The sequence below is a fragment of the Aedes albopictus genome, chromosome 2 (assembly GCF_035046485.1).
Source record: "Aedes albopictus strain Foshan chromosome 2, AalbF5, whole genome shotgun sequence".
Classification (NCBI taxonomy): Eukaryota; Metazoa; Arthropoda; class Insecta; order Diptera; family Culicidae; genus Aedes; species Aedes albopictus.
Genome location: NC_085137.1, coordinates 261,668,067 through 261,695,461, shown reverse-complemented (window position 1 = coordinate 261,695,461; position 27,395 = coordinate 261,668,067). Strand labels below are relative to the sequence as shown.

At 40.1% G+C, this 27,395-nt stretch overlaps 2 protein-coding genes across 5 annotated transcripts in view; both read right to left on the bottom strand.

The window, feature by feature from the left end:
- The window catches only part of LOC109421401 (probable cytochrome P450 303a1), a 39,121-nt gene extending 24,734 nt beyond the window's left edge, over positions 1-14,387 (bottom strand). Inside the window, exon 1 of one of the 2 annotated variants that reach the window (XM_029872351.2) lies at positions 14,260-14,387. The gene's annotated coding sequence lies outside the window, so the exon portion shown is untranslated. Of the gene's footprint in view, positions 1-14,211 lie in introns of both variants that reach the window. The other variant, XM_062851648.1, reaches the window with a different exon arrangement.
- A 12,295-nt stretch (positions 14,388-26,682) lies between these two features.
- Positions 26,683-27,395, bottom strand: part of LOC109414477 (alpha-1,3-mannosyl-glycoprotein 4-beta-N-acetylglucosaminyltransferase A) — a 30,352-nt gene continuing 29,639 nt past the window's right edge. For all 3 annotated transcript variants that reach the window (XM_029872348.2, XM_029872347.2, XM_062851674.1), the window contains exon 8: positions 26,683-27,349. In XM_029872348.2, coding sequence (XP_029728208.1) covers positions 27,320-27,349 — 30 coding nt within the window. In that variant the 3' untranslated portion in view covers positions 26,683-27,319. The remainder of the gene's footprint in view (positions 27,350-27,395) is intronic.

The following is a 27,395-nucleotide window of genomic DNA, read 5'->3' as shown; positions in this document are numbered from 1 at the left end:
ACATTTTTGTCTTCGTAAACACGGCTCTGGACCCATTGTGCATTGATTAAGTTCACTTTCGTAATTCCGCTGAAGCACCCAACGCTGCTTCTGCAACACCACCGGTAGCCTCTTATGTAGTCTCAGTCTATTTTGTATTGCTTACGAGACCCCCGGAAATGATTCCGGAACACTACCTTGTGTTCACTAGTTTATGAAAACTGTTAATCAGGTTACCCGGATTTAAAAACCCTACCGGTGGTAACTTCTGTGCACTGTGCCTATTTTCTTATTATCCACGCATCAAGTTACTGACAATAAAGTGATTCGATACCGCAAGCATGGGTTTGATCCACTTTTATATATGTCCATTTCCAGTGGGACACTCTTAACCGGTTCCGGAAAATTAACATGGTTCATTTTTACATTTGACCAGTTCTGGCGGGACACCTGAAACCGGTTGTAGAACGTAATCTCAGCTGATTTTCTTAATAACCGAAAAAACCGCGATTTGATGAAGCGCATGCATGAAGTTTGGTTCCCTTCTACATTTGACCACATCCGGAGGGACACCGGGAACCGATTCCGGGACACTACTATGTAGTTCTCCCAAGCATGGTCTGGGATATTTTTTCTTTGTAACCGCTCATCAGGATACCTTAAATGCCATTTGATGTGTCGCGAATATTTTTTTGGTTTGTTTTTGCATTCGGCCACTTTCAGCGAGACACCTCGAACCGATTTCGGAACACTATCCGTAGTTTCTAATGTGGGCTTAGCTTATTTTCTTGCTGATCGTACAAGTTATCGAAAAGGCTACGATTTGATGTGTCGCATGTGTGAATTAGGCCACTTCCGGCGGGACATCAGGAACCGGTTCCGGGATGCTACCAGTTCAGATATGATCCGAAACCGGTTCCGTAACACTACCGGTCAGATATAGTGCACGACTATTTTCCTATTTACCGTTCATCAGGTTATAGAAAAAGCTGCGATTTGATGTGTCGCATGCATGGGTTTGGTTCACTTTTATATTTGGCCACTTCCGGCGGGATACCCGGAACCGGTTCCGGAACACTACCAGATCAGATATCAGATACTATTTTCTTGTTTACCAATCATCAGGTTACGAAAAAAGCGGTGATTTGATGTGTCGCATACATGGGTTTATTTCACTTTTATATTTGGCCACTTCCAGCGGGACACCCGGAACCGGTTCCGGTATGCTACCGGTTTAGATATGGTCTTAGACTATTTTCCTGTCTACCGTTCATCAGGTTATACAAAAAGCTGCGTTTTGATGTGTCGCATGCATGGGTTTGGTACACTTTTATATTTGGCCACTTCCGGCGGGACACCCGGAACCGGTTCCGGAACACTACCGGTTCAGATATAGTCTATGACTATTTTCCTGCTAACCGTTCATCAGATGAACGAAAATGCCGTTGTTTGATGGGTCGCATGCATGGGTTTGTTGCAATTTCATATCTGGTCCGTTCCTGGGGTACCGGTCCGGAACACCTAAATAGCCATAACTCCGGAACGGCTGAACCGATTCAAAAAAATTTCAATAGGAAACAATGGGACAATATTCCGCGTCGATTGAAACCTAAAGCGTTGAAATCGGATGATATTTACTAGCCAAAAGTGAGGTGACATTTTTGTACACATACACACATACACACGCACACACACACACACACACACATACATACATACACACACACATACACACACACAGACATCACCTCAACTCGTCGAACTGAATCGATTGGTATATAAGACTTGGCCCTCCGGGGGTTCTATCAAGATTTCATTTTTGGAGTGAACATATAGCCTTTCGGTACACCTTTTTTTGGTGGCTTGCTCGTAATTGCCTGCAGTTCCTGTCGAAAAATTAGGATCCTAGAGCAATTAGATAATTTTTGATTAATCGTCGAGAAAAAAACTTGAAAATAAGGCAAAATGCCACTTTTAAGGCTCGACGAAACATAACACTTTTAGGTGGATTGATACTTTTTAGAATCTCAAACTCATAGCCATCATATAATATATTGTTGGTAAGTAGTATCAACCTTGACCAGAATTTTATTAGCAAAAGTTATTGAACAATGAATGCGAATGTGTGCATTGTTTTACCCTTTTCACCCCCCCAACGACAGTATTTAAGAATTTATGATAAAAATAGCCTTTCTCGCATTTGTTTAACAATTGCAGAGGTAACATATGGCTAGGTTTATCAATTGAATCAGAAACAAGTTTTTAATAGGTGTTAATTTTTTTGCAACTCATGCTGGACACTAGTTTCCTTAACTTTAAAATCGAAATGTAAAATATGTTAGTTCGTAACAGAATTTTTCAAAAACAAAAACTCAAAAAGTATTGTAGTTGCAACTTTGACGACTTGGAAGAAATCATATATTTCATCAACTCAGTTGACTTGAACGAAAGTTGAACATGTTGAACTTTTTCATTAATTCAAACGAAATTATCTCACTTGCCCCGACTAAACCCACGGTTCATGTGAGTTGAATTCAAGCCATCTGTCAAACGAGATAAATTCAATTCAGTTTGCTTGCGCACCGCACGAGTTGAAAAATTAAACATTCCCTGATAAAAAAGATCATAGAGATAAAACAGAATGTATTGTTACAACACGCTGAAATGAATGGTATTTACCATTATTTCAATTGTTTAAAACGATAGAGTAACAACATACCTTATGGTTTTCCACCATAGCATGAATTGTAAATGTCACTTTTACAATAAAAATGGGGGTTGTTATGTATCTTTACCATAAAAAAATCCAAATTTTCTGGAGTAAATTCAAGTCAACTACCATTCAATTTATGGTGTTTTCATTATTGGAATTTCTAATGCCATTGATTTTATTGTGCACGTATTGTAGTTCCAATACAGCATTTTCAGCAGGAAAATACGAACACAATATAATTTCAGTAACAAATTTTGAAAACGACGTATAACACAGCGCAACATTTTTTTGTCTCAAGAGCAAACTTATGTGTCTCCGAAGGTTTTTGGGCCGCTGAATCCGAATCCGGGCTCAGAATTGCTCCAACACGTCACAATTTTGAGCTATACCTTGTAACGATGAATCTGTACCATTTCAATAAGAAATTGTATGAGAGATTTCTTTTCGACCCTTAGACACTTAATACCTTTTTTAGAGTGTAAACGAATATGTTGCAAGCTTACAAAAGTTTGCATAAAGCCATGCGCCACCTGTGAACAACTATTTGAACCGGGAGCTAAACTTTATATCGAAATAAAATAAACTGCAGCATGAGTAAGTCTACATTCAGGCGGTTGTTCGAAATCTGCTCGAATTTGTTTCATGTGGAAAATTCCAGGATTTAATTGCGCATTAGAGAAAATTTGAACGGATTACAGAGCTATTTTCTCTGGCATAACGAAACCCAATCAAAAAATGCTTTGTACGCTCTCCGTACACCCTCGAGTGGGAAATTGCGTCTTAGTTTAAGGTAATATACCAATCCGACCGCGACCGATCTTCATTATTGGTGGAGTTTCCAAAGTGTAGAGTTCGAGTTCGAGCAATAGCTAAGTGGTGAATTTGAAATTCAAATAATCAATCGATATTGGAAAATATCGTTCGCTTTGTACAACTAAATTCGAAGTAATGTCGCGATTAAATTAAAGCTTAGTTTTTATTCTAATGTGCTTGGTATTTTTAGTTGATCTTTTTTTGAGTTCGGTCAGGTTTTGTGGTGAAATACTCGTCCACACCGTGCATTAGTGTGTGACTTGAGACAGGTAAGCTCTAATGTGACCTTATGTGAAGACCACGTGTGAAGTAATGAAATAACTCGTTGATTAGGCCAAGCCCTTCAACGAGGGCAGCCAGTGTGGGTCAGTTCGTGCCGGTGAAGCAGTAGTGGCCAAAATCCAAGCCCGTGAGGCCAAGCAGACGCCAGTGGACGTTACGTTGAATCGACCACGTGTTTTGTCACCGTACTCCTGGGACCTAGGACCCGGATTTGCTAAACTGCCCAACCGTAACACAAGCGAGTGCTGGACCATTTCCGTTCAAGAGTCCCTGCCACCGAACTTCAAGCATACTTCAAGGCCCGTTGGTCATCGGTGCGGATCATTTCGAACTGCTCGACTGTTAGTCGAGACACGTCGGCACGGATAACAGGTAACCGAATCCTCGTCCATCCAGATCCGAATCGTGAACCCGTCCAAGCTAGTTGTGCGATAGGAGCTACGTAAAACGGCTCGATACTCCACCATTCCGGGGACGTATCTACCCTGAAGACAATCGCACGCGCGGGGCGGATTCGGACATCGACGAGAACTGCTTTGAAGGGAATCGTTTGGTGAGTAGATCCTTTTGCTGACGACCCTAGAGGACGACGTGGGACCTCGGCCCGGCGTATCAAGGTCAGATCTTTCTTCTTTTTTTGTGCACGAAGAACTTTTCTCTAGAGAAAACTTAGCTTACCTAAAATTATAAGCATAAAATTAGTTTTGACGTGACGTCACAAGACAATTTAAAAAGGCGCCAGAAAACTCATTAACAGAATCTTGTGAAACTCAAGAAAAGGTTAATGTTATTTGATTTGGATTGCGTGAATAAATGAGTTTGAAAATTACTTCTAATTTAGTGGAATTCCACCTTTTTCTTCGCGCGCTATAGCTTGTGACGTTGAACGAATTGGTTGTATTTTAGCCGAGACACATGCTCTCCTCGACTGTGTGGGAGGCGTATTGAGTTGGTAAGTTTGGGACGTGATTGAGTTGGCTTAGTTGGTTCGTTCAAATTAGTAACTTTGTCATCTGGAATAACTATAACCTGCCTTGAGTAGAGGAATCTCATGCCGGGATTAGATCACAGTCTTCGGCCCTTCTAACTTTAGAAGGTGGCGCTTAAGTCGCAGACTGCTGTAACAGATCTGAACGTTACAACCTCAATTTATAGGACAAAATATGCGATTTTGGGCTTTTTTGACTCCAAGCCATTAAGCATGGAAATATTTTTTTTGAGCAATCAAAAGGTTAATTGGTCAATTAACATCTAAATTAACGACTCATGCAAAATATTTCGTTTTACCTAATCAAATTTGATAGATTTAAGCATTTTATGTTAGTATGAAAACTTGCATGCAACTTTTGGAGGATGACTTGTATGGGAAATATCGTACCTAACATAAATCACTTAAAACTATCAAAATCGATTTGGTAAAATGAAATATTTTGCATGAGTCGTTAATTTAGATGTTAATTGACCAATTAACCTTTTGATTGCTCAAAAAAATATTTCCACGCTTAATGGCTTGCAGTCAAAAAATCCCAAAATCGCATATTTTGCCCTATAAATTGAGGTATAGCTCAAAAGTGTGACGTGTTGGAGCAAATCTGAGCCCGGATTCGGATTCAGCGGCCCAAAAACCTTCGGAGACACATAAGTTTGCTCTTGAGACAGACCAAAAGTTAATTTTTGTTACGCTGTGTAATCAATGCTACACCATTGATTATACGTCGTTTTCAAAATTTGCTATTGATTTGTTGTTGAACAGCCAATATTAGCATTATTCATTATGGCGATTGTATTGGAATTTTTTATTAGGGTTTGCTTCAACTGAGATGCATTCAAGAGCATACATGTGAACACTCAAGTCATTTGCTCAGTCTAAACACGTTATTCCATTGGATTGAACATGTTTGACAAAGAGACGAACCAGCCAAGGGCTGAAAGTCTCTCAAATAAAGATAAGTCAATCAATCAATGTTTGACAAGTTTGCAAATCAAATGCTCGTTTGAATTGAACAGTCTAAACCAGGCATTAGATATCTCGCATGGCTTTTGAGAAAAATCCATTTTCAGTGAGGTGAGTATTCTACCATTCTACCGCGCCGAAAACAGAAACAAAACTGCGTAGATGAGAACTATGTATTCAGATCTTGCGCTGGACTATTACAAGGTGCCTCCATTTGGGACATTTGTGCCATCATCACAATAAAAGTCTATTTCATCATCTACCTGAGGGAATGAAAAAAAAAATTAGGAACAGAATGAGAAATAGGAAAAGATACCCTGGAAGAGGGTACTAACGCGTAAGCCAAGCCTACCCAATCTTAAATGACCGACACAAGAATTGAAGTTCGAAAATCCTACACGTTTTCCTAAAAAAAATCGAGCATTTCTGTCAAGGTGCTCAACCTGTTTATTTTTAAAAATTGAAAAAAATAAAATGACACTTCTTCTATAAGATTAATAGATTACAAGCTTTTGAGGCGTTTCAATGCCACTAATGCGGTTATGAATTGCACAAAGGACATTTATGATAAGAGTTCACGTAGTATTTATACTATGATTAAAAAAATATCAAATAATCCTACCTACACGCATGAGGATATTTGATTTTTGGAATCACTTCATTTGTAGCAGTGTGATGAGGCTACAAACTGCTCTACGGGAATGCGATTAAGCTAGTTGTTCCAGGGTTAGATCATTGTATATGGTTCCATAACGGTAACTGGGCATATAATGTTATAATTTACAAACAGAGAAATGTAAAAAAAAATGTTGAGAAAAAAGATTCCGATTTTGGCACGGTTCCGTTTTTGGCAACTGAAAATAAAAATTTTGTTGCCAAAATCGGAACCCCACTGTATATTCAACCTAATTTGAACCTACACGGTAACACTTGTTAAGACAATACACCGTATTTATGCATGTGTACTACATGTATTACGGCATCAGCAGCGTGGTTACTTGGGTAGCCTTTTCCCAGCATCTTCTATCCCTATCTCCTCGGTCTCGACCGCGACCCCGGTTACAAGCAAATTTAAGAAATATCCATTAACGATTAGTATGGGACAAACATCAAATTCTCGCTCCAGTCGACTTTTTGGATTCCATTTAGGTCTCATGTGAACTGTGCCAAATTTCAGCGCAATCGGAAAACTATAATTTACCGCAAGCGGTTCAAAGTTTGTATATGATTTACTATGGGAAAAGTTACACATCAGATAAAAAATCACAGAGGTCACCCCTTGTCTCATTAATTCATATCGATCAACGCTTCTTGTAGAAAAATTATTATTTAATGTAAAAAAAAGTTATTAAATAATTACCAATTAGCATATCCACACACGGCTCTTTGTTTTGTTTTATTAGCAACACTGTAGCTGCTGCTGCTGTTTCTGGGGGTTGTTGGTGATGCCTCCCGCCACCCCATGCAACAGCGGCAGCAGCAGTGCTGCTGATAAAACAAAACAAAAAGCCGTTCGTGGGATCTCTAATCGGAAATAATTTAATAACTTTTTTCACAAGCATCTAATCGTTTTGTGCTCTTCGAAGGAATGTTTCATAAATGATTTTTATACAGGGAGCGTTGATCGATTTGAATTAAGGAGACCAGAAGCGACCTTTGTTTTTTTTTATCTGAAAGTGTAACTTTTCCCACAGTAAAACTTATACCGTGGATACACAGTTATGGATCACACACGGTTACGGATCAATTCGATGTTTACGGTCGTATGTTGCAGCTTAGCATAGCCTGGCGTGGCATAGTATAGTGTTTATGCTATGAAAACTATGCTATGTTAGGTCATGCTATGCAGTGAGGCGACATTTGACCGTAATCATCGAATTGATCCGTAACCGTGTGCGATCCATAACTGTACAAACTTTGAACCGCTTGCGCTAAATTATAGTTTTACCGATTGCGCTGAAATTTTGTACAGTTCACATGGGACCTAAATGGGATCCAAAAAGTCGACTGGAGCAAGAATTTGATGTTTATCCCATACTTAATGGATCATTCTTAAATTTGCGAACTTTGGTCGTAGACTGACAGAGAAGAGGGTTCTGTAAGCCCGAGCATTTGTTATCCACATTTTGAGCGGTTCACAACAGTCCCCCTCCCCCCTAAGTTGGCGCCTATGACTGTGCACTATGGTTCTCCGGAAAGTTTGGGGGGCTAGTATAATGGACTCAGTTACATTAGAAAATGGCTAAAATAGGAGCCGCTGCTCAAATAATCCCACACCTTCAAAGCTAATTACAACTATAGTTTATAAACCGTTGCACAGTGGGAAAAATCGACCCAAAAAACGGATCTTTTAACGCCACTGGTTTCGGTACGTGAAGTTGACCATTTCTGATGTAAAAAATACGAGGAATCGATTGGTGCTAAATTCATTCACCGTACGGTACGGGAAGTGGTCCATTTTGCCCCATTTCACCCTTTTTTCAAACAAAAAGAGAATCAAAATGTACTTTCAAACAGCAAACACGACTGTAGATCGTTGAAAATAGCTGCAGGTGTGATTAGAGGTTAATGGCAATCAAAAAGATAAAAAAAGCTCCTTTAAAATGCTTATTTTGCCTTTTATGCCCCAACAACTGCAAGAAATTGTGAATTTCACCTAATCTATCTATATAAATAAAAATGTAATGGTGTTTGTATGTCACGAATAGGCTCGGGAACGGGTAAACAGATCGACATAATTATTTCACTGTTGCATTCCGCCAGGGCTCCGACGTGTTTGTGCGAAAAAAAAAAATAGAAAAAGTGACTGGGAAGGCAAGAAAAACGAGAAAATCTGAAATTCCATTTTGAGGGGCATTTCTTCATGGAACCGGATGTCCAAAAACAGAGTAGGCAGGCAGGACGACGTTTGCCGGGACTGCTAGTTAAGTATGAATAGATTTTTAATGTTACAGATTTGAAGTAGATTTTTTTTGGCATAAACAAAAAGCGCTTAAACTATTATCACCAAAATAATCTTCCGGAGTTGTCCAATTTGCCCCATTTTGCTCTATTATCATAGAAAAATTAGATTTAAAATGAATTTATAAGAAACAGATATTGCAATTTTAGGTGCAATTGGAAGCTAACAGTTATCATGCGCGTATATGAAAGATGATTTCCCTATTTTACCCTACATTCCCCAAAAACTGCTGGATGATAACATTTTTTTTTAATTGTTTTGTAATGTCACTGGTTGCAATACATGAAGTTATTGATCATTTTTAATACCGTGGATACACAGTTATGGATCGCACACGGTTACGGATCAATTCGATGATTACGGTCAAATGTCGCCTCACTGCATAGCATGACATAACATAGCATACATAGTTTTCATAGCATAAACACTATACTATGCCACGCCATGCTATGCTAAGCTGCAACATACGACCGTAAACATCGAATTGATCCGTAACCGTGTGTGATCCATAACTGTGTATTCACGGTATATACAAATACGGTTTATCAATTAGCTTTAGAATCATTCACGGGAGGGTACAAATAGCTGCTCATTTTACCCCAATTTGCCCTGATTTTGTGTCATGTAATGAGTAAATTGATTTCCCGTTTTTGCTTATGTCGTCTGAATTTATGAACTTCTTGTACTGAAACCAATGTAATCGAGGACAGTTAAAATATATGACTTTTTCTAATTCCAGCATTTGGTGCACTGAAAAAATAAATCACATATCACATGGAAAATTTCCATTAGTTTGGCTATATAACTGTTATTGGATTTTCCGATGAAAATTTCTTTGGAAATTTCACATGAAATCGATACGGTACATGGAAGTCATTAGGAAATCACATAACTTCTATTGGAAAATCACATAACTTCGCAAAATCTATGTGATATTCCCATAAAATTCAATGGATAAGCGTATGGAAACAGTCCATGTGAAAATCAGATGAAAACAATGTGAAGATTTTTTTCAGTGTGGGTAGTTAAGGGTATAATAAGCATTAATCTTAATATGCCGCAAACATACACACAACTGATTAAATGAGGCATCATATAAACTAGCTGTCCCGGCAAACGTCATACATCCTGCCTACTACAGGTCAAATTAGGTCAACTGTTTTTCAAAGTTCATTATATAAGTCATAAATGATCAAAATTTCATTGCATTCGGTTCATTGAATCCGGAGATATAACAGTTCAAAGTTGGCTATCGGATTATTATACCTTTTTCTAGAATCCTCATAACTTCGTGTAGAATGACCCGATCTTTTCCAAATTTTGACCACTGATACACAATTAGTTGATGAACTTACAGTAAAAATTTGAGAATATTCGATGTCCTTTTCGAAAAGTTACAGCTGAGCGAGTTGAACATTTTTTGATAGGTGGAAATTTTAGCTGTCCCAGTTATTTTGAGTATCACCTGTATGTTTCTTGACATGCAGTTTTGGAAAGAAATGACCGCAAAATAGAATTTCAAGATTTCCCGTTTTTGTTGATTTCCCGGTCGATTTTGCTAATCATTATTCCGTACGAACACGTCGGAGCCCTGTACGAATGCAACAGTCAGTGAAAGAATTATGTCGATCTGTTGACCCGTTCCCGAGCCTATTCGTGACATACAAACAGCATTCCATTTTTATTTATATAGATTGATGCTTTAAGACGCCCTTTAGTGCATATTTGACATATTTCATAAAATGCTTATTATGCCCTAAATTCCCCATCAAAAGTTGAAATTTTAGAAAAACTCATACATTTTTTTTTTGATAACATTGGGTCCGTTCATAAACCACGTAGATTTTTGGAGAGGGGTGGGGGTCTGACTAAAGTCTACGCTCCATACAAATTTCGAATTTTTTGTATGGACAAAAGTCTACGAGAGGGGAGGGAGGTTCTGATATTGCCAAATTTTGGTCTTCGTGGTTTATTAACAGCCCCATTGGTTTCAGTACCAATGTAAGTAAGGGAAAATAATTTATTCATTAAATGACAAAAAATCTGGGCAAATTAGGGTAAAATGGACAGCTATTCATACCATTCCGACACAGACAAATTCCGATAATGATTCTAGTATTAATCGATAAACCGCATTTGCATAATATCAAAAATGATCAATGACTTAATATTTTCAACAAGAGACTTTACAAAGCCATACAAAATATGTTATTATTAAGCAGTTTTTGGGGCATGTAGGGTAAAATAGGGAAAATATCTATCATAAATGCGTATGATAACAGCTAGCTTCCCATTGCACCTAAAACTAATTTCAACGTTCCATAGCAGTATCTGTTTCTTATAAATACATTTTAAATCTAATTTTTCTATGATAGTAGGGCAAAATGGGGCAAATTGGACAACTCCCGAAGATGATTTTGGTTATAATAGTTTGAGCGCTCTTTGTATATGCCAAAAAAACTTCAAATCTGTAGCATTAAAAATCTATTCATAATTAGGTAAAATTCACAATTTCAGCAGTTGATGGGGCATAAGGGGTAAAATAAGCTTTTAAAGGATTTTTTGATTATTGATATTTGGTTTTTGGCTATTGACCTCTAATTACACCTGCAGCTATTTTCAACGATCTACAGTCGTGTTGCTTGAAAGCACATTTTGATTCTGTTTTTGTATGAAATGGGGCAAAATGGACCACTTCCCGTGCCGTGCGGTGAATGAATTTGGCACCAATCGATTCCTCGTACTTTTTTACGTCAGAAATAGTCAACTTCACGTACCGAAACCAGCGGCGTTGAAAGATCCGTTTTTTGGGTCGATTTTTCCCACTATGCATTGCATTATGGCTGATTTCGTTATTTTAGCGTGCTTCATCATGTATGAGAATAAGGCAACTCACTATTGAATTGAACAGCTCTTAGATGTGGACAAAAGGGCATCGAAACGGAAAACCTGCAGGTTATTCAGTAAGATCATGTAGGTACACTGAAATAAATTTTGTTGTGGAAACTACCGATACCATAGTTAGTTTCACTATAACCGATTCCAGTTAGTTTCACTATATAACACTGTCAATTAAACTAGCAGTGCAGTTAACATTACCAAAAATAATCATAATTCAACAACTGAGCAAAAGTACAATACTGTGTTGTAAAATGCATGTTTAGGAAAAAATCACAATGTTTTGTTGTTAAAAATACTACGCTTTTAGTTGGATTTACTGCAATGCATTGTAACTTCAATCATTTTTCAGTGAACTTTACACATTTCAGTGTGTGCATGAAATTCATCCATACATTGTTTTTTGATAGCATGCTTCTAAACTGAGATAACAGCAAATGAATGTAAATCTTTGCAAATGAATGGTCGCAACCTTGGTTGAGACTTTCACAACCGCGCCTCTGGCATATCGTTTTTCTATGTGTTTGACGTTTCACACTAGCGCCTTCTGTTGACGATATGGCACAACACTGTGATTCGTGCAACTTTTCCACCAGGTGATGGTAGTGTGAATTGGGCGATGCATTTCCATGAAAATCGTTCAAGGTGTTACGTCTGTTTGTCTGTTGTAACTTCAATCATTTTTCAATGAACTTTACATATTTTAGTGTGTGCATGAATCTTTTCGTATCGGAAATTTTCTTGGGCATAAAAAACTCCGTGCTTGTCACACGATATACACAACTGCAAAACGATCAAAACTGAATTTGTACTTTATTGCCACGTTACGCTAATAAGAAGAAAAATAAGTAGTAGAACAAATCTGAGCGAAGCAATTAATTTTTTGCAACATAAAAGCTGCTTTTCATAATTCAAATCTCAATTTGTTCATCGAGCACATGTTCTGTTGTGCACATGGATGTCAAAGCTATTTCAACAGTATAAAAGCTGCAGCAACGTTAGAAAGTTCTGCGCAACGCAGGGAATGTTCCAGCTGCATATGCTACGGGCAACATACAAACCAATGTGGATGATCGGTGTGCAGTGCAAATATTGTGCAAATACTTTTTGCGCATTGTAGGTACCTACATCTAGCAAACGTGCTAATGCGGTTCAATTGAACGAAGATGGTCACAATCAACTCAATCAACTTCTTTGCCATTCACTAGACGTTTTTCATGCGCGATTCCAACCCTCGAGCAGTCGCGTTTTTGACTACCTGCAGCGACGCCGCGCTCACGCTGTGTACCACATGCGTGCATTTTTCAAGGTGCGTGTACTCAGTACACGACGCCGACCGCTCCCGGGTTAAGCTCATTCAAACAGATACGAACCTTCCTATGAATGATCCCTGCAGATCTAAAGAACGACCCTCAAGGTAGAGATGTTATCTTGGTGGTTGACCCACATCATTAAATTGTTAATTATGCAATCGATATTATGGGATAGGGGTAAGCATGAAACAGACCATTTTCTAGAAACAAGTTTTGCAACTGCTACTTGGTGCTCCACGCAAGATTAAGCGCGCGCAAATGCGTCTGCAGTTTTCTAGCGTGTCTCGAAGCAGCGTAGGGAGGTATGGTATTGCAAAAAATGCCGCTCTGAGTCTAGTTTTAGCCGACCGGCGCGTCGAGGAAAAGAAAAAAATATAGACAAGCAGGTAACTTCGTTTTCAATGACGAAGAAATGTGCATTTAACTATGTCACTGAAACGAACGGACAATATTGTGGGCGTCATATTTATCATGCTTGTAATAGCAGATAGTAAATAGCTATTTTTAGTGTAGACGCAACCTTTATATGGATGAAATAGGCATCGAAATTGTGGAAAACCGCCCGAAATAGGATAAAACCTGTTCCTCAGCTTAGTTTTCTATGAGCTTTACCGAGTTTTTAACTCAGCCTTATCTGACAATGTTTATTTTGCATTTGTATATTGTGCAGCTGGTATAAATATATTCTATATCAAAGCGAATTTCCATTACGAAAAGATCCTGTACCGACCGGGAATCGAACCCGTACCCGTCATCTTCAGCATGGTACTACTGGACTCCAGCACGTTCAACACTTCGGCTTTTGGACTCTACATATTAAATATTTGAAGTCTTTAATTATCAATGCTCTTCGAGGACGAGTTTCACCATTGCAGTGTTGCCGATTGTTACATTTGATTGAGCCTTAAGTTTGTCGAAACGCTGATAATAAACCCATAATCAACTGCCGCAAAAATATCACCACTCTTTTTGTTATTAACGCTTGTTTTTATTATCACAAAAAATTGGAAGCAGAATTTATATAAAATCTGCTACTGCACATATGAAGACACGATTTGGAATAGCCCAATTATTCCACATTTTGCAAAGGCCTTCAAATCACTTCAGGCCTCTATAGTCACTTTTATTCAAAATCACATTTTTCTTCTCATTTTCAGTTTACGCTGCAATTGTACGACGTTGTTAGTTGCTGTTGCGATACTGATGTCTCGAATGTCCTGCCATTATAGTAGGTAAGAGGTTGATCACAGGTTGCGAAAGCGCCATCAGAAGCATTTACGAAATCATAACCAGTCACCCGTTTTGCTATGTCTTTCTGCAACGTATCTAAACTTGCGTAACTCACTTTTCGCGCACGGTATGGATCGCGCAGTTTTCCACTCGCACCAACGATTTTCTAATATAGACTAAGCATAGCCAACGGGCAGTTTCTTCTAATATAAGGTTTTCCCCACTTTTACTTTCTTGGATGAGTACTTGATCCACTCCAAGTACCTGTATGAACAAGTTCTTTAGACCGAGCGTGAAACTGATAGACTCTCTTGTGCTTGAACTGGAGGTGCTCTTAGCTAGGCACCACGTGCATATGGGGTTTCAAGAATGAATCGCTTTAGGCACGGGTCAACTTTCATTGAGCACAACTAAGCTCTAACGGATCTTTATAAGACTTCATTGAGCAAAACCAGCATGAGAAGATGAAATCTAACTATAATTACAAATTCTATCTCAAATTATCAAATTATCAAATTATTGAGATATGCTCCAAATGCTCCAAATTGTCTGTGCTCGTGTTTTTAATGATTCATAGTTAAGTGATTGAAACTCAATATGTAATAAGTTCAAATCTAGTCTTGTCTAGCCACTACATTTTTGAGGAATAAATACAAAAATAAGAGCCTTGGTTTTAAGAGTTTTTTTACATTAGTAATCAATTATGCGAACGTTTTTTTTTGCACTCTTTCTATGGAGAAGTTTCAACTCAACGCACTACACGGACAGAAAAGTTGTCTGCTTGAAATAACTTTTTCCATAGTTCTCTTAGGCTTCTAAGATATTCTTGGCATAATTGCTTCATATGGTTGATTCATAATGATTTGATGTCTACATCAAGCATATATTCCATTGAAATCAACATCATTGAACACCAACCATCAAATGCTTAAACCAAACATAAGTGTCATTATTTGAACCCATGTTGACCCAGCCTCCTGCCTGCTGTCTATTCAGTCATTGTTCATTATGGCGGCGGTAGTTCAAAGTGACGATGGCAATACTGTCGTTCTATTGTAACAACTTTTTTTTACGATAAATCATTTACTGGCTGCCTCTGTAAACAGAAAAAGTGCATTCTGCTGAAATAATTTTTCCGGGATTCGTGATTTCAACTTCAGGTAAGGATTCCGCCGGTAATGGAGTGCATGAGTTCGCAAGCTCATGATGTCCATGTTGTGTTTTCCAGGTGCAGCTTGTTAATACTCTAGCAATCGAAACACGACCCAAAATAGATTCCTTTTGGAAGGTTCCCCCCGAACGGTCGTTCAAGCCGCGAAACTGGATGACCTTCTGGAGAAGCGCAAGACCGCACTGGCTACCGTGGTGGAGTTCGGAATCGACGGCAGTCTGCTCTTACCGGCGGTCATTTGATCCATCAGTCCAGCGGCCGGTCACCCCACGACAAGTTTACCCCACCGAAGGTCTCAATGACGGACGACGTGACGACCTTGATGAGTCACAAACAGACACAAGCGCTGGTTGACTACTACGTCCTGAATGGACTGCGCTTTCCGCGTTGTTGAATAGTTGAAAAGACATTGATAAAAATAAAGAATGTATACAAGGAAAACTTAAGCTAATTAAAAGCTCCTGTAATGATGGTATTTAGTGTAATATGTAACAATCAAAACACATTACACTAAATTACGACCATCATAGAATTGTTTATCTTTAATTCAACCTCATTTGATCATTTTTCGTGTATGCTTGGAACAGCTTAAAACAATCATCTGATATAGCTCGTTTAAGCCTCAAGTTTAGGGTTAAGTTCAGCATAAACATGCTTGGATATACCATGCAAATGAATGAACTGTCAAACCATCAACCATAAATATTGTTCATGAAAGCGTAATATGATTGAGTCAACCATATTTCTTGCTCTAATCAGTTCATCAATTTTGGTAATTTCAAGCTTCTGTTATGCTTCGTCCTATAGTTTTATGCGTACCGTAATCCGGGGTCAAATTGATCACTTTAAAACAACTTTTGTGGATAACATCAGTGCCTGTTCAAATATTGCCAAAAGAATTTCTGTAAAACCAGTACCCAGTGGATCTCCATGGAACCATGTGATAAAATTTTGTTCAACAAATTTAAACTTTAAGTGAAATAACTTCAAATATCAAAATATTGGAAATGCCACTTTGGGGCGAAATTGATCAGTATACAATTAAGCATCGGTTGGAAAGGAAAATTTCCTTCACCGCTTAATTTTGCTCTTCTAAAACCGAATAACGCGTTTAAAATCTTACATCTAGTGAATTTATTACTTTAAATGCAAATTAAATTTTGAAATTTCCCCTTAAACGCCTAAAGGTAGGCAATTTCATTTAAAATAAGTTATTTCTATCACAAAAAATGACTATTTCTTTATAAAATGAACTTTTTATAACTATTTCATTTTCTGATTAGCTGCATTACATCCCTATCAAGGCTCCACAAAAATGTTAAAACAGAGAATTCACGGGAAGTCCTATAAGCAATTGATTGTTTAGTAGCAATGATTTAAGCTAAATGAGAAATACATTGCAAATTTCTTGAAAAAATAAGGCAAAACTAACTTTTTCTAAAAAATAAAAGTCTACACTCATCTCTAGACAACTACGAATCAGATGACGTAAAAAGTTTAAGATCATTATGACGCTTAAGAGTTCCTAGTATGGAATTACAATGTAGTACCCGAGTGATCAATTTCACCCCGCTGATCAATTTGACCCCGGTTTACGGTAATACAATCTCAAAAAGGGATTATATAAAAGTCGGTGCACAAATATGCTTGTTCGCGACCGCAATATGATTGATATAACTTTATATTTTTCTCCGTGTAATCGCGTAGACGCGTCCTTTTCAATTCAAATGGAATTTTGCTCATGTATGAAGTTTTATCTGAAAATGTTTTTCATGTTCATATTTGTTTTGCAATATTTGCGTATGCAAAAAAACCTAAAAATCTTCTTCAAAAAAATATTGTCGTCGCGGTCGAAACCCGAAGTTTCCCTACACCCGACAATTGAATTATCTCAAAATCCATACGTGAAACTAACGTCGGACGTAGTGCGCTGGACAGCGGACCTGGTCCTCTATCCAGCGCACTGTGTCCGACGTACGCCCGACACACGGTTTCTCTCTCGTTTGTCGGCTGAAGATCACTGCGTCCAGATTTTAGAACTATTGTGATATACCCTTTTGCTGTGAGGTACGCAAGTTATCTCAGTAACATATTTGTCACTGAGATACCTTGAACTCAAGACCATCTATTATTGATGAATAGAGATCCTGAGTTACAGTATGTGACTCCCCCATTCTGGCGAGACTAGCTTTATGAAGCCAACCACGTCCTTGGGAGATAAGATCCATATGTCAGCAGGCCCTAAAAAGGGCTTGCTGAGAACTTTGAACCTACGTTGAGTGAGTGCACTGCAATAGCAGAGGATGTGTTCTGATGTTTCCCTCTCCTCGTCACAGAAGCGGCAATTTGAGGTTTGGATTGCTCCGATCTTTTGTAGATGGTATCTGCAGGGGCAGTGTCCAGTTATTAGACCGGTGTAGATGTTGAGATCCCTTTTGTTGAGACCTAATAGTTGTTGGGTTTTCTTGGGGTTTATCGTTACGAGCCTTTTGGATTGGCTCGTATGGGGAAGTGCATTCCAGTTTGATGTGATTTGACTGGCCATATATTTGTTCAGTTAAATTTTTACAGAGCAGTCTGAGATCCCGCAGAAGGGCTCAGGGCCAATGAACCTTTCATTAGATCCATTTCTGGCTAGCTCATCAGCAATCTCGTTTCCCTCTAGACCCGTATGTCCTGGGATCCAATATAGGTAGACTCGATTGCGTATGGATAAGTTTTTCAAAGCCAGAATGCATTCCCACACTAGCTTTGAATTACAAGGGTATTTATTAAGCGTCTTAAGTGCCGCTTGGCTGTCAGAGAAAATACATATTTTTGCAAACCTATTCTTTCTCCTCAGGCATAATAACACGCATTCTAATATTGCATATATTTCCGCCTGAAATACTGTGGGCCACTGTCCTAAGTGGACAGAGATTTTTGTTCTAGGGCCATAGATTCCGGAGCCTGTCAGATTATTCATTTTCGAACCATCTGTGAAGAAATTTATAGAGCCTGTTGGAACGCTGGGTCCACCTCCTTCCCACTCCTGGCGGGAAGGAATGAACACATCGTAAGGTAAGTCATAATTGACTACCGTTTCCATCCAGTCACTACAAATTCCTATTGCGGGATTTATGGCAAATTCATTTAATATGCTGAGGTGACCCGTAAGGTCTCCCGACAGCAGTGTTTTTGTTCTCTTTAACCTTAGAGCACTTTTTTCCGCTTCCAGCTTTATGAATTGATCTAACCGGGGCAGGTGAAGCATTGCGTCTAGGGCCAAAGTGGGTGTACTACGAACTGCACCAGTGATCGCTATGCAAGCGGTGTGTTGGATTTTGTTGAGCTTCGCCCTTGCAGCAGCCTCATTAGTTTTAGGCCACCAGACAAGGGAAGCGTAAGTAGTCCTGGGACGAACAATGGTTTTATATATCCACATGATCATACTTGGTTTTAGGCCCCATCTTTTACCCAGGGTTTTTGAACAAACCCAAAGTGTATTGAGACCTATCTGCACAACTGATTGGAGATGAGAGTTCCAATTCAGTTTTGCGTCGAGTATGACACCTAGATATTTTACTTCGCTTGAATAAACTAGTTGTGTATGATTCAAGAAAAGGGGTTTCAGTTGGACCTTCCTCCGTTTGGTGAAAGGGATAATGGAAGTTTTTGTAGGATTTATGCCTAGTTGTTCCTTTTGACACCAGGAAAAAGTGTGATTTAGGGCAGATTGCATTCTTTCCACGATAACACTTTCGAATTTGCATCGTACAATAATGACAACGTCATCAGCATATCCAACCACTTCGAAGCCTTTCCTCTCTAAGCTGTCTAGAAGCTCATCCACCACCAGTGACCACAACAAAGGAGAAAGTACTCTGCCTTGCGGACACCCCCTTGTTGCTTTAACAGTAAATGTATGAACCGCTAAGCTCAGAGGAGATTTTTCGATTAGCTAGCATAGCATGTACCCAGGTAACAATGCATGGGTCGAATTTTCTTCTCAACATTGCTGACCCTATAGACGAATAAGAAGCGTTATCGAATGCGCCCTCAATATCAAGAAATGCTACAAGAGCAATTTCTTTTGCATTGAGTGTTTTTTCGATCTTTTGAACTACCGTATGTAGTACCGAGATCGTAGATTTTCCACTTTGATAAGCGAATTGGTTTTTTGACAAAGGCATTGCTTTCATAAATTTGTGATTTATGTACTCGCATAGTACCTTTTCCATAATTTTGAGCATTACAGAGGATAAACTTATCGGCCTGAATGCTTTGGGGTTGGTTTTATCTCTCTTTCCTGCCTTCGGAATGAAGACAGCCCGGATTTGACGCCAATCGTTGGGTATATGCCCCAAAATCAGACTCGCCCTAAAAATCTCAACCAAGGGTGGAACCAGTGTTTTCTCCTCTTTTTGGATCAACGCTGGGAATATTCCATCCATGCCAGGAGACTTAAATGGCTCGAAAGATCTCACAGCCCTCTCAACCCTGGCCCGAGTGAAAGCTTCCTTTGCAACCTTTATTGCGTTTTTTTTTAGATCCAGAAACCCATGATTGGATCTCTTGTGGATCTGAGACAGCAATTCCAGTGTCTTGGTCGCCGATGCTCGACTCAGGGATTGAATCAGGGAAGTGGATCTTTAACAATTCGCTCAGTGTATCGCTAGGCTCTACAGTGAGCGAACCATCCGTCTTTCGGAGGCTACCCACACCATTGGAGTGGTCTTTTGAAAGAGTTTTTTGGAGTCTGGCCACTACGGGTGTATTCTCTATGCTTTCACACATTAGAATCCACGATTTCCGTTTGACTGACCTTATTTCTTTGTTGTAGTTCGTCAGGGCCTTTCTGTATAGGCTCCAATCGCCGGTTCGCTTGGCACGATTGAATTCCCTACGCGCAGTTTTCCTAAGCTTCTCAAGAGTTTTATTCCACCATGGAACGTCTCTGCTCGAACTAATTGATTTAGTTGGACAGCTCTCTTGGTAGGCATTAAGGATTTTGTTTTTAATGGATTTGGACGCATCTTCCAATTGTGTAATGGACTTGATGTGACTTTCTATGATGTACTCTTCAGATTGTAGGATAGCTGAGTAGGATTCCCAGTCAGTTTTCTTAGGATCTTTAAACGTTTTTTCTGTCGTTAGACCCCCTTCCCTTTCGAAGATGATGTGTTTGTGGTCTGACATTGATATTTCTTCAGAAACATGCCAGTTTTTTATTTTATCAGAGATAGACCGACTACATATAGAGTCAAGTCCAAAACTTCCTGACGAATGAGGTTTTCAAACGTGGGCTTGTCACCAACATTACAAATGTCAATGTTCTTGGAAGAGAGAAACTGTAACAGGTACTCACCTCTGGTGTTTATATTTGTACTTCCCCATACGGTGTGATGTGCATTTGCGTCACACCCTATGACGAAGGGGATGTTGTGTCGGTGGCTGTAGGCTACGAGCGCAGCTATTTCTGGAGGAGGGATTTCGTCCACGTAACCTGGGAAGTATGCCGAAACCATCAAGATCTCTCTACTCTCTCTTGCGGAAGGTACCTCCATCCTGACAGCTACGATGTCCCTTTTTATGAATTCTGAAATTGGAAAGTATTTACAGTTATTATGTAATAAAATAGCCGCTCTAGGAGAAAGCTGGCTGTCATCATATACCAACTTACATGAGTGTTGTGGAATACCTTGTATTCTGGATTTATTGACCCATGGCTCTTGAATGAGGGCCACGGTTAGATTCTCTTTGGTGAACCTCCGACAGAGCACACCCGTGGCGCTCTCAGCATGGTGGAGGTTCACTTGCAGAACTTTAGTCGCCATTTCCGGGGTTCCCGCTTTTTTCCGGACGACGACTATCCGGCTTTGGATGTTGCGGATCATCAGGGTGTCGTTTGGTGTTACAGTTTGGGTCGTTTCTCTTCCCTGTAGCGACCTGGCCCGCCAGTTTCGCCTCTGTGGTCAAACTGTCGCTTTTTGCACTCCCTTTGCCCTGTTTAGATACCTTTGGTTTGGTACCACTAGAGCAGGGAGTCGCATGTAAGCTTCGAGCTTTTCCTTTAGAGGCGGACTGACTAGCCTTTATGGTGCTTTTGGGGTGAGATTTACTAACCTCGCCCGAACCGGAGGCTTCCTCAGATTTCTCTTGGGTCGGCCTTCCAGTTAGCCGAACCTTGCCCGAACAGGAGGCCTCCTCAGATTGCTCTTGGGTCGGCCTTCCAGTCGGATTGGCGGTATCGGCAGTCGGTTGATCTGTAATCTTCCTTAGTTGGATTTCACCAAATCGGTAGTTGAGGGTGTATTTGGACTTCTTCAACTTTTCCATCGACGCACCCTCTACTGTGAAGATCCATTCGACATGAATGTCTTTCAGAATGGATCGTTTCACAACCCGAGCAGGAATGAATAACTGACACATAACTGGAGCATACCAAAGTCAGGTATCATACCAAGACAAGGTATTGGTCGGTTATCCTTGTATTGAAAATAACTTATTTTGGTATTTTGTGAATATTGACAAAATACCTTGACGAGTTATTGGTTTGGTGTTGAGGACTGCTTAAGGTATTATTCAATTATGGAGAAATCACTATTTGTATAGAAAAATCGTCGATTATTATTTAGGTATTGCCATACCTGATGTCATTATTCACGTGTTATGCACAGAATACACACCAGTTATTATTTTAGGTATTTTACCTCTTATGCAGGGCTTCTTAATACCTCAATCAGGTTGTAGGTATTCGGTTTTCCATACCTGAGTTTGGTATTCTTCAGATATTTTCTCCTGCTTGGGAATACGCCAATTAGTTGTTGTGATGTCATTTTGGCTTTCTATGAGAGCCTTTATTCGGTCGTCGTCATAGCTGGAGCTTTGTGGGAAGAATGCTCGGATCATCTCTGGACGTGGAATCGCCACTTCGTCCATTGCCATCAGCTCTGCACCTTCCCAGGGTTTCATGGATGGGGATATTCTATTTAACCACTCAGCAGTCTCTTTATCCTAACAGATTGGAACCATGTAACCGGACTTGTAGATGAGGTTGTTGAATTTGGGTTTTATTGGCTCGTTTCGTTGTTGAACTACTCTGAGCAGGAGTGCTTCTTGTAGAAGGTCTAGTTGGGCTGTAGTGAGTTGGACGGTGGGAAAGTCTTTGGGTATTATCCCGACCTTCACGCTTTTGGCCATATCACTGTAGCTGATACCAGCTGTTTTCCTCATAGGTGGGTTTTGTTGTCCTGACACGTTTTTCTGAGGCGCGCTGTTTGTGGACTGTTGGGCGCGCTCTCTCGGATCCAGATGGTGCTTCACCCTTTTTTGTTTGGGATCCTCTGTGGCGGATTTGTCTAGGTCGTTTCTCGAGCGTCTTGAGGAAGTGGGCTCGCTCTCCTTATTCAGGATTATGGACAAGGCCTCATTCCGGTCTTTTCCCTTCTCCCGGAGAGTTCTAAGCTGCTTCCTCTGCGAGCGTGTGAGTGTGGGGAATTTCTTACTCGGAGCCCCCTTGGCTTCCGTAGAACCCTTGTTATCTTCGGATCCTTTGCTACTTGCTAAACATTCTTGGGGGTTGATGACGATCCGTATATCATCATCTTCGTTATCTTCCATGTCCAGCAGGTTGGAGTCGGTCGATGAGGGGTGTTGTAGATCTGGATCAGCTTTGTCGAAACATGTGCTGCTCCGGGAGGTAGGCGTTGAGGGGCAGAATATTTCCATCTTCTCCTGCGAACTACTGAGTAGCTGGTCTTCGGTAAGGCCAAGCTGACTCAGAGTATTCTCCACTTCGCTCTCACACGACTGAGAGAGGCAGTCGTCACCTTGAAGGTTGTTTGTAGAATTTGTACTCATTTTTGGTCCCACGAGTAGCTAGGGAAATAAATGTCCGCTGCACCAGTGCCCCGCCGTAGTGCAGTAAGGGCTGCTTACTGGGGTGTTCGCCCTGGTGCACCCCAGGCTCCGTTCGCGGTTGAGCATGTTTAGGACCCCCTCAACCATTCAGCCCTCGGCACGGGTCGCATGACACCTTGGCATTGGGGTTTATCCATTTTTTCTTTACACGATGGCCATGAATAACAGCCATCGCAACCTTCCTCCTTTACCAGGGCTTAGGACCTGTAGCTCAAGTTCTCAATAGTTTCACGATCTTTCGGACATGCAACGACGGAGAACCATCATTGCTAGCGGACACACGGTTTAGGAGAAACATCGATTTTCACGTGTCAAAAATTCCGATTTTCAACTGCACGAACAATATAAACTCGGAAACAATTTGTTGCATTGAAATGATGCCTTCGAAGGTGTTTGAGGATATTTGATGGAGTTTTAGAAAAAAATATACACAGAGAGTAATATTCATTCTACGTACTAATTCCTACATTCAACCATACTTAGGTTACAGAAAATTCAAAAAATAAGAAAAAAAATGGACCTTGTTAACATGTGGCGTTGACCAGCAGAAAAAACACCCGTTGAATGCCGGCAGGGTCCCCAAGAAATTGAAATGATTAGGGTCTTCTTCTTCTTCTTCTTCTTCTTCTTCTTCTTCTTGGCATGACGTCCTCACTGGGACAAAGCCTGCTACTCAGCTTAGTGTTCTATGAGCACTTCCACAGTTATTAACTGAGAGCTTCCTCTGCCAATGACCATTTTGCATGTGTATATCGTGTGGCAGGCACGAAGATACTCTATGCCCAAGGAAGTCAAGGAAATTTCCTTTACGAAAAGTTCCTGGACCGACCGGGAATCGAACCCGTCACCCCCAGCATGGTCATGCTGGATACCCACGCCTTTACAGCTGTGGCTATATGGGAAATGATTAGGGTAAAAAATATAATTTGGACGTACATGTAATTTGGACAGGCATGGTGCTGTTTGACTTGTTCCTAAGAGCTAATAAAAGTAGATACTTTTCAATATCGATTATTGGATCCATTAGACCCTCTTCTGGTGATTTACGTTAAAAATACGCGTAACGATTGAGAATTTACTTCAATTTACTTCAAATGCAAGAGGACATATACTTTACCGTCATATACAATATGCAAATCGAAATCTTTGAATTAATAATTGTGTTACGTCCTGGAGCTCGGGGTGGCCGGGAGACATAGCAGTCTATTTAAACTCCCAGGCGTAGCAAATAACAGATTAAAACATAACTTTATTTACATTAAAATTACATTACAAAACGACACGTTACTACACGAAGGCTACATTACTTCTAATCTAATTAATCTCTGCGATTGTGCATCGGCCGAATGCATATTACAATGCTATCGGCGAGCACGCAGAACGGCGAGAGCATGAGAGACTATCCATTCCAGTGGTTCTCAACATCTCCCCCTCTAAACGGTTGACGGTAAACCATTACAGCGGTCTTCTGGCGCAGGAAGAGCGATGATGGTGGACGTTGGTGTTAGCGTTGCCGGTGAACGGGTTGATGAAAACTGATGTACGCAAGACCGGAGCTTGATCCTGACTCCACCATTGTGTACCATCCACTCAAAGACGTCGCTGCATTTTGAGGCACGTCCACGTGCCAAATCCATCCTATGCCCATGTCGATCCAGAAAGTATTGGACGAACTTTCGATCCGACTCGATCGCGCCGATCGGTGTGCACTTATCGGTGATAATGATTTCTTCCCGAAGTGATCCTACAACGGACGACTTGAACACCTCTGCCGCACACTCGTTCTGCTGAGCGTGTTCGAAAACCTCATCAATACTGCCGTCGTGTGGTGCAGGTACGATAATAGGGTTTTTTACAGCTTGCTGCTGCTGCTGTTGTTCGTCACGATGAAACGTCGACACGGGAACAAACAGCTGATCCACTCGTGGCTGCCGCGGTTGCTCTTCATTTATTACCGCCGCCGTAGAGTCGGCATCATTTGGAAACGGTGCTTGGTGTTGTTCTTCCTTCTGTTGTGTGCTGATCGGGGAATACTCTGGTGACCCGTATGCTGGCTGCAGTCCTCGAGCCGCCCAACATAGAGAAAACATCAACTGCGTCTGCTGGTTGATTGTTTTCATCCGCTCCACATAAGCTTGATATTGGAGCTCCATCAGCCGATTCATACTATCAAAGTATTTTTCGCTGGCTTCTCGCATCTGCCGAAACTGCCCATCGAGGTATTATTCTCGATCGAGTGGAAACCGGCCTGACGATGATGGCGGCGGTGGTGCTTGCACCGCTGACTGCCCATCATATGATAGTGAGTCAATGGGGCATTCATTGACTCCAGCTGGGGTTTGATGCGAGGGTTGATTATTGTACTGGTGCTGCTGCTGAGAACGTATTTCCACGGGCACTGATGGGAATGGAGCATTTTGGTTCTGATATACTGTCCTCAGAACCGGCGAGTGTTGCCACTGATCCACCTGACGCTGGTGCAGATCCTTTCCAGCCATTGAAGCCGAATGCTGGAGCTGTGCTTGCTCACTCCGCCCGATGTCCATTGTCTGGCCGTCGCCCATCTTCTCCTCCGCGGAAAACTTAACGTGTCGCGGGTTCTCACTGCACGCACGGATTTCTCGTCGCCACTGTTACGTCCTGGAGCTCGGGGTGGCCGGGAGACATAGCAGTCTATTTAAACTCCCAGGCGTAGCGAATAACAGATTAAAACATAACTTTATTTACATTAAAATTACATTACAAAACGACACGTTACTACACGAAGGCTACATTACTTCTAATCTAATTAATCTCTGCGGTTGTGCATCGGCCGAAGGCATATTACAATGCTATCGGCGAGCACGCAGAACGGCGAGAGCATGAGAGACTATCCATTCCAGTGGTTCTCAACAAATTGTAAGAAATTTAAAAGCCTTATTGCAATGAGACATGTTTAATAAATAAGCATTAGGTAGTCAATCTCTTAACATTCACCTGGAACGCTTAAAATAGGTGGTGTCCAAAATATAGGGTAAATGTACCAATAGTGGTGCTATAAGTAGCTCCTTGTACTAAAATAATTGAATAAAATTGATAATACTACAAAATAAAAAGTGTAAAAACGTTAATCGATAGTTTTTCACTTAAATTTGCTAAGAAAAATGTATAAACCATTGTTATTTGTTGGTTAGTATTCAAATGAATGAGATGAATTGTTGCAACACTGAACGTAAGGCAAAAACAGCGGAAGTGAAAGAAAAAATGTCGCAAATTCGGTTTTGAATTGAAAACATAATATGTTTGACATAACTCGAATGCTGGTGATAATTTTAATGGCCATATACAGTGGTGCCTTTGTTTACATAGGGAGAATGTGGGAAAAGTTTGCTCCATTGTATCAATTGAAAACACAAAAGGAATGTAATAAACCTGAATTAATAAAAAAATGTGGGAATTGTGATATTACGTTTGAATAATTACTCATTATTTAATCGAAAGTTGATGGCCAATGTTATTACAAACCTAGAAAATTTACATTAATAATTTAGGAATATTTCAATCACCGCAATGTTGCACATATCTTCGTGAGTGTATATATGGACAAAATAATTACTAACAGCTTCACATGGACAATATAATAAATAAGCATTTGCGCAATGTTACAAACTATGTTAATTGATGAATTTCATGAGAAATCCATTACATTGGGTATGTGTAACATAGATCGCAATGTTTGCTGCAATAACAATAACATTCACAGTAATACACTTTTGTCCAGTACTTATACTATTCTGCTTGGAACTTGACATTTATGCTTAATGACACATGTTTGCCTATATTTGTGCAGTAGCTTGCTAATATAATTTTTGTTTACCGCTTAACAATCATGGTAACTTTATTGTAGCATGTTACTGTGTCCTTTACATTACAAAAGTTATATCTACCCTAATGCATTTCTCAGTTGCTCTCACCAATCTCATTATACCTTAGTTCTTTGTAACTGATGCGATGATATATCTTGTTGAAGTTTCTTCAGACTCTTTTGATTCCGCTTTGCTGTACCTCGATTACTTTCTAGTTTAACGCTACTGGGGTGGACTAGAATACGGTAACGCTTTCGTCACCGAGCCGTTACGTCTTGCAATAATATCTGATAAATGGAAAAATAGTTGAATAGAATAATTTACACTGGCAAC